The following is a 21,804-nucleotide window of genomic DNA, read 5'->3' on the forward strand; positions in this document are numbered from 1 at the left end:
GAAACTTTTCCCGTAATTGACGAATTACGGATCTGCATGCAGATTCCGGAACCTTTCAAATCGCCTCAAAATCGGCATGTAGACCAAACAGGACACGCTGATCACGAATCCGAAGTCCGTTCCGCGGCACATATGAAACTTTTCCCGTAATTGACGAATTACGGATCTGCATGCAGATTCCGGACCCTTTCAAATCGCCTCAAAATTGGCATGTAGACCAAACAGGACACGCTGATCACGAATCTGAAGTCCGTTCCGCGGCACATATGAAACTTTTCCCGTAATTGACAAATTACGGATCTGCATGCAGATTCCGGACCCTTTCAAATCGCCTCAAAATCGGCATGTAGACCAAACAGGACACGCTGATCACGAATCTGAAGTCCGTTCCGCGGCACATATAAAACCTTTCCCGTAATTGACAAATTACGGATCTGCATGCAGATTCCGCACCCTTTCAAGACGCCTCAAAATCGGCATGTAGACCAAACAGGACACGCTTATCATGAATCTGAAGTCCGTTCCGCGGCACATATGAAACTTTTCCCGTAATTGACGAATTACGGATCTGCATGCAGATTCCGGACCCTTTCAAAACGCCTCAAAATCGGCATGTAGGTAGACCAAACAGGGCACGCTGATCACGACTCCGAAGTCCGTTCCGCGGCACATATGAAACTTTTCCCGGAATTTCAGGTTCAGGTTTTACGGTGGGTTCAGGGTCAGGCACAACAAGCTTTGCTTAGTGCGGACTCTGATCCCCGAAGCCACCCAATCAACCATTCGGACTAAATTTATAAAAAAAAAAAATAGGCCGGGGCGCTTACCGAGTTGAGCTTGGTTCAGGGCTGGGAGCGACATTCAGTTGGTTCCGGAGAGCCTGATGCGTCGTTCCGTGTAGGTAAGTGGCCGTCTGCTAGAACGGCCACTTCAAACGACTTATGAGGCTAAATTGAATTGATTCGAATCAACTCATGACTCATCCAGTTTCGCAACGAAATGATTCGAATCAACTCATGACTCACCGAAAAACCATTCGATTCTGAGTCGATTCACGAATCAACTCCGAATCGTTTACAAGTCTGATGGAAGGAGCAGTTCTTTCGTTCGTTAGTTTCATGGCTTATGTTGACACGTGTCTCGATGGTTTTATTCTTATAATATACCTCAAGAGATGTGCCAAGAACAGCTTTGAACTGAGAAGTCCGTGTTGGTCGTTCGTCTGGCTCTGACTCCACTTGGACCATTAACACGCGCACTGCAGGGGGGTTGTTTTCAACCCCCCCTGTGGTTTTTCGCAGATCGCAAGAAAACGGCGGCGCGCAGCGCCGCCAAATTTTGCATACCTGTTTTCCCATCTTTTGCGCACCTTGAGTGAAAATTTTGACCCCAGGTGACCTATTGTCAGGTCACCAGGTCAGGTCAAGTGACCCTACCTCAGAACGTAAATTTCGAAGTTTGCAATCTCACCAAGCCCACAGTTGTTGAGATAGGATCTTGAAACCCGCAGGAAGTAGTAAGGGCATCAGGAGCTACAACTTGTATATCTCGAAATTTTTATATCGATGACCTAAGGTCAGGTCATTTTTGCGACCGGCCCATTATAAGTCAATGGGAGAAATTTCAACTTACTCTGAATGCCATCCTATGACTTCAATATGCTCAGGATCAAAGTATTTCAGGTCCCTGCTGGTGATTTCGCCGAAACATATCACTTGTGACCTTTGGAAGGTGATCTCCAGGTCATCTGAGGTCACCTGAGGTCACCAACGGTTTTTCTTCTTGAGATTGAATAACTTGAGTATTGAATAGAGATAGAGACTCCGTTCGACGTTTATCGTGTTTGTCTCGTCAATGCGGATCGAATGATATGCAACATGACCTATTTCGGTCAGGTCATGACCTTGACCTGAGGTCAAATTTTCAACTTGACCTTTCAAGGTCATATTATATATCATTCGATGCGCCTTGACGAGCTAAGAACGATGGCGATTGAAAGGGTCCGGAATCTGCATGCAGATCCGTAATTTGTCAATTACGGGAAAAGTTTCAGATGTGCCGCGGAACGGACTTCAGATTCGTGATCAGCGTGTCCTGTTTGGTCTACATGCCGATTTTGAGGCGATTTGAAAGGGTCCGGAATCTGCATGCAGATCCGTAATTCGTCAATTACGGGAAAAGTTTCATATGTGCCGCGGAACGGCCTTCAGATTCGTGATCAGCGTGTCCTGTTTGGTCTACATGCCGATTTTGAGGCGTTTTGAAAGGGTCCGGAATCTGCATGCAGATCCGTAATTCGTCAATTACGGGAAAAGTTTCAGATGTGCCGCGGAACGGACTTCAGATTCGTGATCAGTGTGTCCTGTTTGGTCTACATGCCGATTTTGAGGCGATTTGAAAGGGTCCGGAATCTGCATGCCGATCCGTAATTCGTCAATTACGGGAAAAGTTTCATATGTGCCGCGGAACGGACTTCGGATTCGTGATCAGCCTGTCCTGTTTGGTCTACATGCCGATTTTGAGGCGATTTGAAAGGGTCCGGAATCTGCATGCAGATCCGTAATTCGTCAATTACGGGAAAAGTTTCATATGTGCCGCGGAACGGACTTCGGATTCGTGATCAGCGTGTCCTGTTTGGTCTACATGCCGATTTTGAGGCGATTTGAAAGGGTCCGGAATCTGCATGCCGATCCGTAATTCGTCAATTACGGGAAAAGTTTCATATGTGCCTCGGAACGGACTTCGGATTCGTGATCAGCCTGTCCTGTTTGGTCTACATGCCAATTTTGAGGCGATTTGAAAGGGTCCGGAATCTGCATGCAGATCCGTAATTCGTCAATTACGGGAAAAGTTTCATATGTGCCGCGGAACGGCCTTCAGATTCGTGATCAGCGTGTCCTGTTTGGTCTACATGCCGATTTTGAGGCGTTTTGAAAGGGTCCGGAATCTGCATGCAGATCCGTAATTCGTCAATTACGGGAAAAGTTTCAGATGTGCCGCGGAACGGACTTCAGATTCGTGATCAGTGTGTCCTGTTTGGTCTACATGCCGATTTTGAGGCGATTTGAAAGGGTCCGGAATCTGCATGCCGATCCGTAATTCGTCAATTACGGGAAAAGTTTCATATGTGCCGCGGAACGGACTTTGGATTCGTGATCAGCCTGTCCTGTTTGGTCTACATGCCGATTTTGAGGCGATTTGAAAGGGTCCGGAATCTGCATGCAGATCCGTAATTCGTCAATTACGGGAAAAGTTTCATATGTGCCGCGGAACGGACTTCGGATTCGTGATCAGCGTGTCCTGTTTGGTCTACATGCCGATTTTGAGGCGATTTGAAAGGGTCCGGAATCTGCATGCCGATCCGTAATTCGTCAATTACGGGAAAAGTTTCATATGTGCCGCGGAACGGACTTCGGATTCGTGATCAGCGTGTCCTGTTTGGTCTACATGCCGATTTTGAGGCGATTTGAAAGGGTCCGGAATCTGCATGCCGATCCGTAATTCGTCAATTACGGGAAAAGTTTCATATGTGCCTCGGAACGGACTTCGGATTCGTGATCAGCCTGTCCTGTTTGGTCTACATGCCAATTTTGAGGCGATTTGAAAGGGTCCGGAATCTGCATGTACGAGATTGATATCAATCTGCATGCAATTATACGAACGTCTCGGCACATCCAGACGGAACTAACCTCCAACCTGCACCCAACGCACTTCTCACCGATTACTAGCTCTCGGCTCAGCACTCAGCAGCTACCCAACTCTCCCCTCCCTGCGCCCACACCAAACCTCCCGGACATGCGCGGGAGATGAATTAATCGTCCGGAATTCGAGCGAGGCCGCTGAGAGCGCTGCACGGCCGCTGCACTGAACGGTGCGTCTCGGCGCGGCACCTCAGCCGCCGGCGGCCGACCCGCCGGGCATCGACAGAGGGCCATTTCCGGCCCGTCACGACCCCGTGTCACGGAACCACTTCACGCCAGAAACGTCTGCCCTCGCGCCTCCACTGGGAGGACAGACAACGAACCGAAGCGTGTATTTTTAGGTAGAACAGCTAGATTGTCAGCTTACAGTCACCTGATTGAACATATTTAGTAGTTGTGGGGGCGCGGATTCATGCTTTCATTCAATGCTTGTTTATTGACGTTTTTACTTAATTCATTCATTTGATTCGCTGAAGCATGATTCATGCCATTGTGATACTTCTGCATGGCTTTGGATGATGTTTATCAGCATTGGCATATTTTTGGACATCAACTGGAAATCGTGCCGATTCTTTACGGCAGCACCGCTTCCGCTCAGCTTTAGCTTCATCACGGTCGCCGGAGAAAGCCGACAATTAGCTCCACCGCCAGGCGTAGATGGTCCGTGACGGTCTCAATGGAGCGGCCTGGTTACTCACGGATAGACGGACCAGGTGGTGGTGGGTGGGGGAGGGTCACTCCTATAGGGTCTATTCCAGTCGCACTTCCTAACACCTCTAAACTCCTCCAAGATTGCTTCCCTGTTCCAGTGGCAGCTCTAGCCCCTACAAAGCCAAGGAGGGCCCTGCTCCAACTTCCTCTATCTTGCTCTTGGAGGAGTTTAGAGGTGTGAGGAAGTGCGACTGGAACAGACCCTTAGATAGACGGACCGGGCAATGGTGGGTGGGGGAGGGTTTACTCTACAGACAGACGGACCAGGTGATGGTGGGTGGGGGAGGGTTTACTCTACAGACAGACGGACCGGGCAATGGTGGGTGGGGGAGGGTTACTCACGGATAGACAGACCAGGTGATGGTGGGTGGGGAAGGAGGGAATCAGTGCGAGCAGGGGTGATGTAAATCGGCAGGTCGTCATGGATGCGTTTCTATAGTTCGTTATTTATGAGACACAGACACATGCACGGATGATGAGATGGGGGAGGAGGGATAAGTGGGGAGTGGGTGATAGGGTGAATGGGTCAATGTCCGCTGCAGCTGGTGGGACTGGTGGACGCCACGTGACCTGCTGACCGGCCAGGCACGTGGGAATGAAGTAGTCACGTGAACGTATGACCTTTATGACTGACAGAGACTGCCGTGGCAACATGATTAGGATGGAATGAATCATGTGCACCATTCTTCCGGTCTGCTAATCTTGCTATTAATGACAAAATGCCAACGGTTCATCAAAGACGAATAGACATGTTATTCCGTACCCAAATGAATGAATAGACCAAGGCGAAAAAGCTTTAGAGAAATACAAATATTCAATATCGTGGTGCAGATAGTTCAGTAGAGATCTCGCCACGCTGTCATGTCCAGAGGTCACTCCATCCCTTCTAGCTAGCCACTGTCTAATAGAACCCAAGTAGGGGAAGGTGGGGTAAGACGGACCAGCTAAGGTTTGAGGCCGCATATCTTGCAACACTGCTCTCGTAATTCATATTATTTATAGTCTTCGGAATGCTCAATCCTTCCTCTGTTGATATGTGTAAAGACTAAATTTCAAATTAAAGACATCTAGGTGGTGGATGCTCTTAAAGAGGGACATGTCAAAAACTCAGACAAGAAAAAACGTGGGGTAAGACGGACCACCCAGCAGTGCCTGCTATCCGTTCATGTGTGTTACACTTCTGCTCTGTACTTTTGTAAGAAAAAGTAACCAGAATGGTAAAATAACAAAATGAGCCTTTATTCTTTACTCATGTGTGATGGAAGTGCAGCTAAAAGCTGGGAATATGTGTGTTGATTGTCGTTTGGCATAAATGCATGCTAACTGAGCACTTGCATGCATGGCTCACATGCAACAAAGACTACTTCTTGAAAAATTAGCTTACTTAAACTTGTGTCAATGTTTTGGAAAAGAACTTTCCATATGCAGGGTACAATGGACCACCACAGGGTAAGATGGACCACAGTGGTCCGTCTTGCCCCAAATCTAAATTCTGTCATTATCATGACGTATATGTCAAATAGCCCAACATTGCAATACCTTGCCTTTCCTAAAGTGTGACTATAACTAAGTTTATAACTTTGTTCTTCACAGTTAAGTGCAAAATAGAAACTTATCATGCAAGAAAGGCGCCGTAATTGAATCACCCGTAGACATCTTATATTAGATCGGTTTGACGAAAAACAACATTTTTCTCAATAACTCAAAAGCTATGCATCCTAGCAGCATGAGCTCAAGGTGGCCATTGTTATGAAGGAAAACAAACATAGTGAGTGCATAAAGCAGTAGATACCAGCAGCGGTTCAGACGGGAGGGCTGGTGGTCCGTCTTGCCCCGCTGGGCCGTCTTACCCCACCTTCCCCTACCCAGTTTAGGCGGGCCTCCAAACGAATGAGCATGCATTGAAAACATTTGCCTCTAATCCCAACGATAAGTGGTGTACTTCATCCTAAAAATGGAGCAACGCAGTAATCTGGGAGAGCCAGGTGTAATACTGCTCAGCCAATGCTTAGTGTTGCGCGCAAGATGACATCAGAGCACCAAGACAACATACACATTTCATGGAATCGTCTCATCATCTCAAAGCAGACCGCATAACAAATTGCGGCACGCTGTCATCGAGCAACATGCAATGGGTGCTCAGCTGAACAAACAACAAACGGAACATTTCCTCGACTGATTGCCATCAGTTCATCTCCAGGTAATAGGATCAAGCAAAGCTGCACCCCACCCGACCGTAAAATGCGCGTGGGAACGACAATAAATGGCTAAGTCCAAACAATAAACAGTTGCTTAGAGCTGAAAATGACTCAGAAATCATTCCACGATTGATTATACTAAGACTACTGAAAGGAAGTGTTTTTAATGTAATGCAATACATTTTTAGCTTAACTACCATGTCATCCGCCGGTCTAATTCCCCCAGATCAGGTCCATTGGGTGAGTTCTGTCTCGGTTCTCACGTCTGTCGAGCAGCGGTGAGTCACCGCCCGCAGAGGAGGCTGTCTGGCTGTCCCACGCCGGTGCTGATATCATCTGGACGGCGGCCACGTCACCGTCCGCGGGATAGATACACACGTGTGGGAGGCCACAGGGTCTCCCCCCTCAGTGCCCGTCCCTCTGTGGACCACAGGGTCCCCTCTCTCCCCTTCGGCGTCCGTCCCTCCGGGAGGCCAACCCACCACCGGGTCTCCCCTCTCAGCGTCCGCCGGTACATCAGGGAACGTCCCCGTGTTTTACGCCCTGCAGCGCCGCAACAACTTACTCTCTTTGCCAGTAACTAGGAACTTCCACAGATGCGGCATAATGACCTCTCGAATGTATACCCCAGTGAACATTGTACTAGCTTTGTCATTGATCGATATGCTTGCAGCATATTAATATGCCCTGCAATAAAAGAACTATGGGCTCTTTATTCATAGCTTGCAGTTTGATTTCATTCGCAGTGACATTCACCGACATTTGGATCAATCTACATTACAATCATAAGTATGCATTTTCTGCATCATTAGATATTTATACAATTAGTACAGTCATTAGCGGGATTCATAATTAAAACTCGATTAATAACATGAATCAATATAATAATGGATAAATCAAAGAGAAACACTCGACTAAGCTGGCCTATAGTTCCGACAATCGCTACCCTCTGAGATCGTTAGAAACGTCGTCATTGTCATCAAAATCTTTCGTGGGCAATAATACACGTCGCGTGAAGGAGGCATTACAAAATTTTCTGTCATAGAGGCATTGAGGAAGTTCTTGGGTTCGATGCAATGTCACTTAAAAATGTTTAATTTAACAAAGTTGCATTCAAAACAAAGGGATCAAGGGTAGAAACAAGAAGGAATACTTCGAATGGCGTCACGCTCATCAAGCTAACAATGGAAAGGACAATCAACAGAAATCTCATTAAGGTTTTCAAACCCATTATTTTTGTACCAAGACAATGGTCTGTTTAGCAACGAGGTACTTATGTTGTCAAGGGATATGAAGTTCAATAAAACGACCGCGGATGGTCATTGGCCAAGTGATAGGTAGGTATATGATGAGATGCAACAGCAAGTTGTAATGAGACAATTATTCTATAAAATATGCAAGATATTACAACAAAAATTACCCGACGTTTCGTTTAACCCGCGCCCCGTTGGGCTCTGCCGAGCAACGCGCCCGGTTGGGGGGGGGGCCATTTTGGCCCCCCCTAAGATCTCGAGAACCACGCAACATAGCGACAAGCGGTAAACGGCGTTGGATAGCCCCAACGGGGAACTACCTTGTGACCCAATTTTATTGACCTAGGTCAAACCGATGACGTCACAGGTCAGGTCAAAGGACCAATTTTCACCGTTTACAGGCACTTCAAGTAATGCGTTGTAAAATCGAGTAAAATGCATTTCATTGAAAATCATCGATGGGGAAATGTTCTTCAAACACATATTTTGCTATTTGAGGTCACTGATACCAGGTCAGGTCACAGAGGTCAGGTCACGGGGGGGTCACAATATGAAAGTGTCGTGTGATGCATGTTTTATGGTCCATTTTACATGACAAATGCGATTATATGGGTCAGGCAGCCTTTGGGGCCAGCTTAGATCACGTTTTGGTCAAGGTCAGGTCAAGGTCAGGTCAAGGTCAGGTCAAATTAGGTCAAATTTCAAAGTTAATATTTTTGCATAAAATGGGTATCGAATCGATGCAGCTCGTCACGGGGAGTTCAATGGTGGTCTTTGTTTTGCCGTACGAGGTCTAGAATTGCTAAAAATTGAGTTCAAAAATTTGACGTCATCATTTTTGAACAGTTTTTTCGCTATAACTTGGCCAAAAAACGAGATATCGATCTGAAATTTGGTATGTATATAGAAGAGCGCTGGGGCTATCACATATATTCCGGTTTTTTTCGAAATTCGGAAAAATTTGGGATTTTTTCAAAGTTTTTCTAAAAAAAACAATTTTTTGATTTTTTTTGGGTCAAAAACCAAAAATTTTGAAAATCCGAGATAGCAGTTTTGTAGCGCCGCCTTTTGTCTACTAGACCATATAAAGAACTTTGAAATTGCTTGATAACTGTAGATTTGGTGAGCGTTTCAAGATTGCATGTTTTTTGCTCATTTTTGCTCGAACATGACCTCAGTTTGACCTCAATAACTCCTGACCTAAGGTGACCTAAGACTTGAAATTTGGTGTGAAGGTGTCAAATTGATGCCCAGGAAGGTACTGAAAATTTGGCGGCGCTGCGCGCCGCCGTTTTCTTGCTATTCAGGAAAAACCACAGGGGGGGCCAAAATGGCCCCCCCCCCCAACGGGGCGAGGGTTAATATAACCTTTTCAAGGGATGCAAATGCCCTTGCAAGGGATGCCCTTGCAAATGCAAATGCAACAGGAATGCAACAGCAAGTGTCCCATGACATCTCAGTGCATCTCGTCCCAGCGTGCAAGAAAAGGGGTTCTCGCCAGACAGCCACTGGCATATCGCGACGACCGCAGTAGCCAGTACGCTGGCCGACAGTGGCATTACAGAACAAAAGCATCTACTTTTCCATCTCAGATGATACATTATGGACCGGACATGCACGCTGTCTATCTCCCCTAGATCCCGTATCGTCGGGCGATCCCACCCACTCGACATGTGTCACTAATGTGTCACTAATGTGTCACCAGTGTGTCACTGACAGCGGTATGTCTCAGAACAGACATGTGTGACATGCTTGCGGTTATCTCTCAACCGAAATACGTCACCACTAGACTGTGTAGACATGTTGGTCATCCTAGACATGTGGCATGCATGGGTGTGGCTATGAATTTTAATTACATCAATGATGCTTTTTGAAGAAACCATAAGAAACAGTTCAATGTATGACTACCATGATTACAAACCTTTCAAGAGATATCATGGATGATACAACAAAACTATCCATTATTTTCAGTCAGTCAATCAAACTCAATGCCCACAAAATGTCCCCAGCAGCACAACGACGAGTCACGACAACGACCAGCCTCGTCACGAGTCCCGTCGCATCACGATGTCAATTGGGGGGTTCCCTGTAACCGCCATCCTTCTATACGGACTACTTCCAGTGGTGGTTGTTCCCGGTGCCGGCACTGTAAAAAATGTTAACTAACTTCCGTGTTATCATGGCAAATCTCACTAACCTAAAGCGTGTAAAGTTTACACGCATCTACTGGCCAAACGTGTTTTATAAAACACGCTTTTAAGAAAAAACGTGTTATGAAACTAAGACATTAGTTTTCGACGTGGTGTTGACCTACACGCCTTTTGCGTGTGACCGTGTTACTTAACTAATATCTACCTGTCAATGTACTAACCCTCGCCCATGTAGGGGGGGGGGTTGGTGCAACCCCCCCTGAGGTTTTTCGGAAATAGTGCAAAAACGGCGGCGCGCAGCGCCGCCAAATTTTGGGTACCTTATGGGGCAAACCTTGCGCATCTTTTGATAAAAAAAATTTGACCGGGTCATGTCAGGTCACGGAGTTATGACGTCACAAAGGGAACAGCCTCCGGCCGGATTTTCACAAACTGAGTGCCAACGCCCCAGGTTTCCTGCCGGTGGTACGGACATCGGTTGATGGATCGTGATGAAACTTCCCATGCATGTTGGGGCAAGTATTGGCTATCATATGGTATAAGAAACTTGACCGGGTCAGGTCAGGTCACGGAGCTATGACGTCACAAGAGGAACAGCGTCCGGTACTATTTTTGAAAAGCGCCCGAACCACTATTTTGCTAATTCTTGTCACCTCGATGGGAATATGCAGCAATATTAGCTTCTATAGGGAGCAAATGGACCTCCCAAATCCAAAAATACAATCAGATTTCAAAAATTTAAATTTTGATTTTTCGAATTTCTGCCGCCGACTGTGACCTTGCCGACTTCCGGCGCTCCCAACGCGCCATTTTTAGAGCTAGGGAAACGAAATACATACCAAACGATAGAGAATTGATCAAGGAACACGATAGTGAAGGTCGCAAGTCGATATCTCCCACCGTTATGCCGCAATCGCCGCGGAAAGTTGAAAAAGTCTATTTTTTCGAAAAATTTGACCTTTGACCGGTCAAAAGTAGGTCAAATGTTGACCTAGGACCAAAAAATATACCACCAATCGCGAGATCTCGGCGAGAGCAATCCGTTGGTCTTTTCCGCTAAGCTCTACGACGCTCCGTTTTCAAACGCCAAGGGGGGGGGGTCGCACCAACCCCCCCCCCTGCATGGGCGAAGGTGGCAGATCGCCGTTTACGGGCGAGGGCTAATATTATGCGTGTAAAGTAACTAAAAAGTTAGTTATCCTGGCAAATCTCACTAGGCAAAAGCGTGTGAAGCTTACTAGCATTTTGCGTGTAAGCGTGTTTCCTTTTGTGCGTGTTATGTAACACCGAAGTTAGTTATCCTGCAACTAGGCATCGCCTAGTTGCAGGATAACTAACTTCGGTGTTACATAACACACACAGAAGAAAACACGCTTACACGCAAAATGTGAGTAAGATTCACAAGCTTCTGCCGAGATTTGCACATGTGCACATGTTATCCAGGCAAATATCATATAGCCAAATGCGTGTTAACTTCGGGATGCAGTGTGGTAAATACCAAGTTTACACGCATTTGGTTAGTGAGATTTGCCAGGATGACTCGAAACGTGCAAATATGTTTTACAGTATATATATACATGTTGTGCGTTTTCACACACCGTGTTGCGACACGCGTCGAAATTTTTATTTTAAAAAAGTATCATACAGACGAGTATTTAAATACAAAGATGTTTATTCAAACCAACGTATAAAGCAACGCAACCAACCTCATCATGCCAACCAACGTCATAAATCAGTCGGTAATCTGCACCGGTCATGGTGACAAATCTGCACTGATTCACACCTGCAACTATATATAGCCTGCAGGAATCCGCACTAGCTATGACACCATACAGGCTCCAAATACCTATTACGAAAACATTGAGAATGCTTCATTTCTGTCGATATGGGCAAACTAAATTGCAACAAAAGGGCAAAAATTCCCTGACCGAACAATGGTGGCTCATGTGTCTACAAAAAAATTATTTGACAACATGGCTGCAGTGACAGGAATTGCATAAAACAGCACCTCACCGCGTTCACTGGTTGAGTGCCCAACCAAAAATTATAGGTACATTTAATTTCTTGTTCAAAGCTTAATGCGGTTTTAGTGTGCAACATGCTCATTGTTCAGTCCGTCATATGTACTTATAGACGTCAATTGACAGTCAACAAATGAACAGTGTCTCCAACCTGAGACCCTCTAAAGCCTGGTTGGAGCTTCATTTAAAAAGAAAATGAGTGACATACATAAACCACACTAAAACGCCAGCAATATCTCCACTGATCTTTCCCATAATCACTCACCATACCAGTAAGGATGAAAGCCATGTCCAACAATCCATATCATTTCACTGTTTGACTTCTTATTATTCTTATTCGGGTTATGTATCACCACAGTATCACCACTTCTGCATCACCACAGCAGCTCCTTATACTGCACACGCAACACTTATGCGCCACAGCTCAGCTCCTTCACACCGCACGCGTCCTCTCCCTTCTCTGACTTGGCACAGACTGAACAATGGCGGGCGCTGCAGAGGGGCGCACAAAATGGCGATTTTTTTCAATTAACTAAGGTCTTTGTAATGCTACAACAAAAAGAGTAGTAAGAAAACTAAGATTGTGAGTAACAACATGCGTTTGATTTGTTAGTTAACACGTTACCCAGAAAAAAAGGCAAAGGAAGCATAAACAAACATGTTTGTCAAATAACACGGCATGGTTTGCACGGATAATATTTGTCGGTTTACAATGATGTTAGCTTTTCTGCTTCGATGAAATGGATGTGGTGTTAGGTTGCAAACATATGTGTTACCTGACCCGTTTTTGGCAACAACGTGTGTTTTAATACTAGATTTTGCTTGAAGAATTAACTAACTGGTTTGTTAGCATTTTTTACAGTGTATATGCTTGGCACTGGACAGTGGACATACTCGTACTGCTGCGGCCACGTATAGCCCCCACGGGCCGGCGCGCGTTGTGATAAGCCCGGCCACGTGCCGGTGATCGCATCCGGGCGACTAACATCTCCGATTCCGATACACAGCCACAGCAATAACAGACGGCAAAAAGGACCTACAGACTGCATAGTTAGAGGGTCGATATCAACAGCAGGATGCCCGACAAAACACGTGTCCGTATCGGACATTCCTAATCACGAGCTGTGTGGAGCGATTAGTCGTTTTTTCCGGTGGTCAGATCAGAGCGTGTCTGTTTGGTGACCTTGGCGGACAATCAATCAATGTGGTGACTAAGGCAGACGAATTATGATAGAAAGCCAGTGCAGCCGGATCAGTCCAGGTGCAGTGAGTGGAATGTGATTGATTTCTCAGCCCATTAACCCCTGACGTAGACACAAAACAGCTGGCGATGCACGGATACCCCACAGCAGAGAGGGTTAATGGAAACGTCACAACTGAACTGTGGTGATCAGCTGAAGTTTGGGCTTACCTTGAACTCGTCTTCGGTATGATGAGCCGCATGGCTGGCGCAATACACCTGGCCATCCGAGCCAACTCGTCTGAAAAAGACAGAAAAACGGAATATCAAACACTGTCAAGCACACATATCCAAACGAGATCTCAGAAACTAACGTTGCTTTGATCTAAAATCACCGCATGGACTATCTCCAAGGTTGTGATTTCATCTAGAGATTACAGCCGCGCCATTCACCCGCTAAACAGCGTCGAAAAGTGTCGGCACGGCGCGCGGGGACAGCGGGGGTTGTCATTTTCCATCCCGTTTAGCTCCAGTCACGCTGTCCGCCGTTGAGAAACACGGTGCCGTTCGCGGCGCCGAGGTCTCGTTCAGTCGCTGGCGGAATACAAACTAGCTGCGCGCCCGTCTTGTTCCGCTTCCGACCACCCACTGCGGCCGGCGCCGAGTCCGTCCGACTGGTCGCCTGTGCACGCGCACCGCGTCCCGCAGACACTTATTGATGGCCCCGCCCCGCCGCGCGTGTGTCACGCAGGGACGGCGGGGGTGGGGGCCGGGAGGGAGCGTGGGCTGGGGCAGCTCAGATGGACCAGACTGAAAGAGGAACAGGGACGAGGATTGCTCAGTAGCTACGAGCCGTACGATCCAGTTACAGCACAATTGGTAATGAATTCACATTTGCCATGCTTCTTCCTCTCCCACTAACAAACCCTCCCTATAATCCATTTCTATTGCCAGTTACACTAACGCACCTGAGGCCGTTTTCCATTCTGACCACTATCTCTCCACTGCTGCGAAAACCGAAGCAGCTATAGCTCTTACAACCACGACCACTGCTTTCCGAACTGCTTCCTTCTGTCACTCCCTCAGCTGTATCTGGTCCCACTGCCACCCTCACTGCCGCTCCCCACTGTATCTTTCTCTGCCACCCCCACCGCGTCTCCCCTGTTGACACCACCTCTGAGCCAGATTGGACCTCCCGTGGGTATCCGGCTCACAATTGCGTCTCAAGTGGCGGCGAAAAACGGGGCGGGCGTCATCTCTCCCGGACGCGGATTTCCATGAAAACAATGCGATCTCTCTGTGGAAAACATACCGTTTCCTCCCACAGGTATTGTGTAAGGCGAGCCTGGTCCAGATCGCTGCCATGGCCGGGCTGAGAGCGCCCTGAAAACGGCACAGCGAACACCTGTATGTGCCCAGTGACCGCCGAAGACAGGTGACTGCGACGCCTATGAGACACTAGCACCGGCGACTGCAGTCAGTCACAGCACGGTATCACCAGAACACCTGCGCGGGGTGGACACTGGACGGCGAGTGATGGCCGTTAGTACCGCCGCCGCCCTGTCCATGGGGGCGTGACGTAATAACGAGCTCCGTGACTTCCTGCGGCCGGCGGCCAGTACACAGGGCCCGGGAGGTTCCGGCGGCACGTTTAAATCTCCCCCAAATCGGCCGGACCGCCGACCGCCGAGCCAGTGGCGCACAACGGAGACGGTTGTGCGCCGCCGCGGAAACGGAGAGAGAAAAACACGGGACAAATTCGAAAATGGGTCGACGGTAACGATTTGAAATTGTCTCGCGGTCAACCGAACGGTGCACCCCAGAGTGCCCATTCCCGTGCGTTATTACAGCGGCAGATGTGACAAATGGCTCCGTAAATCCCCCGTGAAACGTCAGGCGACTCAAGAGACAAAAACACGACGCCCAATGCAAAGCTGTCCCGGTAAACACTGCAAACGGCGGCTGATGCGTCGCGATGCACATTCCCCGGTGGCAGGCTGGATGTCCGTCCACCCAGTGTGCAATCCTGCATACCTCCGGCTGCCGCGACCGCGTCGCTTTCCCCGACAGCGCCACAAATGCCGCAAATGCGCCGCAGATGCCGGCGACGAGTCGGGGAAACCGCGGCGTGCAGTGCCGCGCCCGGCGGCGACACGCGCACGCACGGCTGAGGCTGATGCAGGGAAGTCTGAGTGAGACGGTCATCCCGTCACGGATCAACGGTGAAACAGCCGGCGGCAGCAGCGGCGACGGTGGTGGGCCCGCGGCGCGCACATTAACCTACTGCGCTATCTTCGGCAGCGCGGAGCTGCTACTCAGCCGAGTCGAGCTAAACCACGCACAGCGGCACCACCACCGCCTCCGTCACAGCTGCCGCTGCCGCTGTCGCCGCTACTCGTCACCGCAAAGCCACCTAGGCCGTCTGCTGTACGCCAGCCGTAATTCTCGGCTAAACTCATTAGCATCGACAGGCGGCGGCGGCGCGGTGGCCGGCTCCGACAGGCGATAAATTGTCATCGGGCGCGGACGGCTCACTGGAAGCCGTTCTCACAGACAAGTGCAAACAGTGCCACGTAATGGGTGCCACTGATTACCGGTAACTAATGTGCCGGCGGGCGGCGACTGGCCGCAGGTCGGACCACACGGCGGGCCGCTCGGTGGACCACGCGGTGGTCTGTCAGCCCGGCCAGTCGGACCCGACGGCAGCCGGCAGCGTGGGCGGTAGTCGCTTCCGACGTGACCCGGCACGCAAACAACAGGCGGACGCCCGGGGTCACGGTGGGTCACGGCGGGTCACGCCGGATCACCAGGCCACGCAGGGTCGCCGGGGCCGCGCAGACCCGTCCAGGGTCGGCCCAGCTGTGTGTTGACGGACTCGGGAGCGCGGGCGATCGAGGCCGCGCGGGCGTTCCTCCAATAATGGGCAAGGTTAATACGATTATTGGAAACGGGGCGTAATTGTGAGGCGCGGGCTATTTGTGGGCGGGGCGGGGCCTTGGGATGAGCGCTGATGCCTATAAGTGACGGAGCCGACCGCCATTGATAGATTGACCATGACCGTATTACCATTATCCACCAAACGCGATACCGCGTCACATCAAAACATCGGACACAGGGGCGGATCCACGCAAAATCGGGTTAGCCCAACAAAAACGAGAAACGCGTTGTATGTCCACTGGCGTGGGAGGTCCCACGGCTGGGGCGCTAAGTGGAAAACGCAGAGTGTGACTTGCGGAAGCGGCCGCTCTGAAGGTCGACAGGATGTTAGGATGAAGCGTATACCGCCGACGTCGCCGACAGAGGATCTCCAAACAACCGCGTCACGAGAAGAGTGTGTGAGAAACTGTGTGAGAAACGCCGGAACAGGCGGCGAGAGGCGGCTCTCGACAAGCAGGACATACGCACAAACACACACAAGCCGGCGAGCCGGGTGAGAGCTCTGAGGAGCGACAAGCAGCACCTGCCAGAGAGCTGCTCACTGGGGCAGCGCCGCTACCGACGGGCGACGGGAGTGGGGCGGCGGTCACCCGACACTGATCACACAAACAGAGGACGGAGGGAGGTGGGGGAGTCACAAATGGACAGAGACACATGACAGGAGACAGAAGAGGCACGAGCAGAGCCACGGAGATGTCAGTAATGCCAGAGAATAGTTGTGCTCCAGGATAGAGTTGCATGAGATCACAGAAACTTAGTGTAAAGGCTGAATCAAATGCCGCCTTTCGAGTTCGATGGCAATGAATCAGCCGTGACAATAGCCATTTGCAAATCAATATGCTGACAACTTACACATGGGTCATGGCTAAAGACGCACGCCAGTTTTCTTCCTCATTGATGCATTGCTCTCACAGCTTCCCACTTGCACACCACGTTGCCATCCCAATCCAGGAAACCACAAATGAAGCAGCCCGTCGGTGCTGAAAAGCCATAGAAGCACCACATAAACTACGGGAAACAATTATCAGTGAGCGCGGCTTGCTGTGGCGAAGACAGCAAGAACCGCGCGCCAGTCAAACTCGATTTATACTTTCCGTGCCCCTCCGCCGGGTCAGAACACCTCCGAATGGGTCACTGTGTCCTGTTGAGGTCACTTTAGGCGGGATCAGTCCGCCCTGACCGGGTTACCGGTTTCCGACAGGTGACCTGACGACTTCACAATCCCAGACAGACCGGAAACTCATTACTCGGTGACTAACCGGCCAACCGGTGATCATCGGTGACCCCTAGTTAGCAGTGGCCGGCTGTCAGGGAGCGGCTATTGTTCTGGGTGATACCCTCGGCTGGTGGGGGGGGGGGGGGTACTTTGACAGAGCTGGATCGATGGCTGGATGCTGGGTGATTAGGTAGACATAATATCGACTAACAATGGCGCAACAATTGAACAAAAATGGCATCAATTGATCTAATGAATGTCTGTAAAATCTATATCAGTGTGATACACCATGCAGAGTACCTAGAAATACAAGAACTGGGTCACTCTTGTAAGCATTTTATTTGCAAAACAACCTGTTCATGACACGCAACAGATGACATGAAACGGCCTTGCACTCAATAGGAGTCTTGCATTTTACATTCAAACAGGAAGACATCAATTCAGTGGGTCATAAAAATGCATGGACATATCATGGGCGGCAAGGTAGGTACGCGCTTATTTGGAAAGCTTTCCGCATAGACGATCTTGAACTGGGACGTTTCTTTCCTTTCCATATCAATGATTTAATGCGCGGTCCACATTGATTGACATCTCTAAAAAAAGTTCAATGCCAAATCATGACGACATATATCCGCGGAGCCCACACGGGTGTTCTACAACGACGCTTCCCTACCGGCTTAGAGTTTGTCTGAATTGGCAATGAATGATGCAATGCATAGGAAATCCGCTGGCGTTGAGCTCCTAAGTGAATGATTACGGGAGATGTCATTAGTTGTAAACTGACCACAGCTATGCAGATCGGTAGCTGTACAATGTCGCATGTTGGTAGATAAAAGTGTCGCAGTGTACAAGATTGCTGCTACAAGAAACAAATTTCCATCTTTGGGACACTACACAGTAAGATTGTGTAATACAGTCATGCATAAGTACTGACTTCTATGAAAAAGTAACGATAAACCAACAAATGACTTTCTCTGTAACTGTAATGCTGGGCAAACGACTTGTAGCTATGCTTGACTTTTCAGAAATTTCCATACGGTTGCGGTAAAAATAAACGGCAGCATTCCATTTTTGCTTGTATTATTATCATTATGCGCATCTTGACCACGACGGTGAGCGCTTGTTACCAACAGAAGCACAACCCGGCACTGTAATTGAATAGACAGAATCGCCCACTCTCCTGGCCAATTACCCCAGCTTTGCCATATGTTCACTTCACCCCTCTCGCTCCCACTCTCTTTGGACTCTGTGAAGACACCCAGCTCCCCTCCCCCGGCAGCGCGTCGGCCCGCAGTGTGTTATCTCTGTCAATACGACTCGCAGTGGATCAGAGGCGGCCGTGGGGGCGCCGTGTCTGTCTGTCTGTCTGTGTGGGAGCAGGGAGACGCACAGGGGGTGGAGGGGTGGGGGTGGGCGCCGCGGTGAGAACGTTCCCACCGGTAACCCATCGTCACCCATTGACCAGGCCTCTTGTGGTCACGTGGGGCGGATTAATCTAGCCGCGGACGGTATGAGGTGAATCAACCGGTCAGCAATCCTCGCCCAGCGCGCCGGAAGGGTCGGCCCGTGGTGGCGGCTGGCTCCACCGAGCTGTGGAGGGGGGGGGTCACAGATGAGGGGGTCACAGCTGGCCGCCCGCCGTGAGTCGAGGTCGATCCACCGCCACCGCCAAGGCGCGGCACAACAGCAACTGAAGCCTGAAACCGACGGCGAAGGTGATATGTAAAATCACCGCCAAACTGCCACAGAAGCCATCAGCCACCGTGAAATCGAGTTTCCAGGCATTCTCGTCAAATTAGCACCAGACAGACCATTACATTTCAAGGCCACACCGGACGGACAAGTGAAGGCTATTCAGAAATCGCCGGTAGGTCCTCGTCCAGATCAAGGCAACTAACTACCCTTTCGATCAAAGATCCATGCCTAACCCTCTCGTTACCCGCTGCCAGGGTCACTTTTTGCGCCCCCTGAGAGTGGCGCCACCCACTACAACGTCGCTCGAGGCGCGTCGCGACGGATTGGGGCCATCTTCGTGACCCCAGTGCACGCTCTAACCGAGCTGGGAATTCTCTAACCGCAGTCCGGGCGATGGCGGCGCATCAAACGGTGTCTGGGCGTGGCCTCGCGCCGACGACTCTATCGGGACGGTCGGTGCGAGTGAGGGATGGGTTTGGGCAGTGGGAATAAACGCGGTGAATCGCGCGGTAGCAGGACATGCCGCTGAGACCGAACGACCAAAGCGACACGAGAGCAGCACACTTGGGAAGGATCCTTTTCTGGCAAAATGGCGCAGGAAAACACCCTGAACCACATGCACGCCTTATGTAGTCGGGATTGTGTTTGATAAGTGGCCATCCCACGCGGGACAAATTACATAACTGACAGGGCGGCGCGGCACGTAGTGCGTGGGAGACACGTGCGATTCGGCCACGTCAGACGCCTCGGCCGACACGCGGCCTCCTCCTAATGAGGCGAATCGGCGCAGCCCGACACGCGCTCACATCACGCGCGTGTGCCCGTGGCAGGTGTGAGACGCCCCGGGCCTTGGCCAATACGGCGCACGGCCTGCCACCGATACGCGCTCACGCACCGCGCACCTCACGCAATCTGAGGCACGTTCTCGCGTTCTGCGAGAGACAGGACGGCGCGGGAGGTGAAGGCTCCTTCCAATCGTTCTGTCTCAATTCAGAGATCATTGAACGCAGTAACGCAACACATTCGTGCAATCAATCTCACTGGGGTTACTCAGCAAATTTGCTTGAGCTATAGTGCGAGCAATCGCGATTTCGTATTATTTAGCGATAACTACGTAAGGCATCTCTGAACAGATCTCAAAGTGTGAGACAGACCGTGGGAGCTGTCAAAGTGTGAGAAATCCCAGCTTAGATACTACGGCGCGCTCATTTGGTATTGAAATAAAAAGATAAATGCCCAAACTGGTCCGATTATGGTCAAAAGGAGACGTAAGCGTCATTGTTCACACTTGTCAACATTCCTGGTTTAGAGTCTGCTCCTAAGCCGGAGAGCAATGTCTGCCTCGGACAAACCTTTGAGTCACACGTCGCATTAATATCCGGCGGAACAGCGTCGCATGGGGTACCGTTATACACATACAAGCCGAGCCCCGGCCGAGTTCGGACGCGCTGAATCGGCACTCGTGCACGGCCACACGATCGGACGGAGCTATCCCCACTTCCGCAACAAACTGTGTGCCGGAGGAAAGTAGCTCTATTTAGGTCAGCAGTTCTGTTTGCTAAAAAACGAACACTGTTTGCGTGATTGACACATAAATCACACTATTTGCAAATCTCGATCGTGTCAAATAAGCTGATTCAACAATTGACACTTGTACGGATGTCCGATACCATATCTAGTTTACAACGCTTTTTAGTCCACACTGACGTAACCACCTAAAACCCTCCATTCCGGCATCTTCCTTAACTCTCAGCTCCCTCCCTTCACTTTTTCCATCTGCGGTATGTTCTCTGGCCGATCCGCCCCTCCGAATGTGCTCCACCTCAGGGCCGGTAATTGGGCCTACTGAGGCGGCGTAGGGCGCAGGGCGGCGGCGGAGGAGAGGCACCGAGCATCCCTCCACGGAGACCGGTTCAAAGAGAACGCCGACCCTCCGACTGGCGTTAAACCAACATACCAGCACCGCCGCGGCGCCGCGCCTCGGTGGGCCAACATACAACGAACACAGAGAGAAGCAGCTACAAAGAACGCTTACAGCGACAGCACAGTGCCTACAGAACACCTCGTGCAGCAACTGTCAGACAATTACGGCGCTAACCCAAAACATCACAGACGCCGAGCGGTGAAACGCGTGTTGAGCGGGCGCACGACTGTCACTGAGCTGTGTCGTGTTCTCGGCTCAGCCCGTCGGCCCCGTCATGTCACGGTCAGCTCCGTTGTGTCGCTGAGCCAACTGGCCGACCTCGCCGGATCTCGGGCACCAGCCGGCGTGTTTGACCCGGTCTTCAGATCCAGCGGCGTCACCGACTGAGCCCGGCTCGTGACGGTCTGGGTTGGATACGAAAGGTGACGGTATAGAGGCAGAAGTGGTGGAGAAACTGGGGCCGGTCCCACACCGTCCCGAGCCAACGCGCCCGGCAAACAGAAGAGCGGGGACGCTACCCATTTTAGTGCTGACTGTTGGTGATGTTTATCTTGGCACTGCTCCTGCTGCTGTTAGTGCTTGTGCTAGTGTTGAGGCTGCTGCTGGTGCCATCTAGAGCTACAACTATGTGGTGCTGTTCGACACAGCGTCGATTGTGACGCACAAGCCCCGTGTGTGAGCTCCCCGTGGAGCGCTCGGCTCAGCGACAGCCCCGCGGCTAATGACCCGCACCGGTCGCACGTCGCAGAGAAAACACACAAACCCCACTGTGTACCCGCTCGGCGCCGTAAATATTTACGTGCTGCCATATGCCATCT

General features: G+C 50.2%; 1 protein-coding gene across 2 annotated transcripts in view; it reads right to left on the reverse strand.

Moving 5' to 3' along the window:
- Window positions 1–21,804, reverse strand: part of LOC122387189 (rap1 GTPase-activating protein 1-like) — a 100,078-nt gene that overhangs the window by 65,508 nt on the left and 12,766 nt on the right. Inside the window, exon 2 of one of the 2 annotated variants that reach the window (XM_043377119.1) lies at window positions 13,446–13,515. In XM_043377119.1, the coding sequence (XP_043233054.1) occupies window positions 13,446–13,515 (70 nt within the window). Of the gene's footprint in view, window positions 1–12,299; window positions 12,507–13,445; window positions 13,516–21,804 lie in introns of those variants that run through there. The other variant, XM_043377120.1, reaches the window with a different exon arrangement.

Source organism: Amphibalanus amphitrite, unplaced genomic scaffold (genome assembly GCF_019059575.1).
Source record: "Amphibalanus amphitrite isolate SeventyFive unplaced genomic scaffold, NRLGWU_Aamphi_draft 000276F_arrow, whole genome shotgun sequence".
Taxonomy (NCBI): Eukaryota; Metazoa; Arthropoda; class Thecostraca; order Balanomorpha; family Balanidae; genus Amphibalanus; species Amphibalanus amphitrite.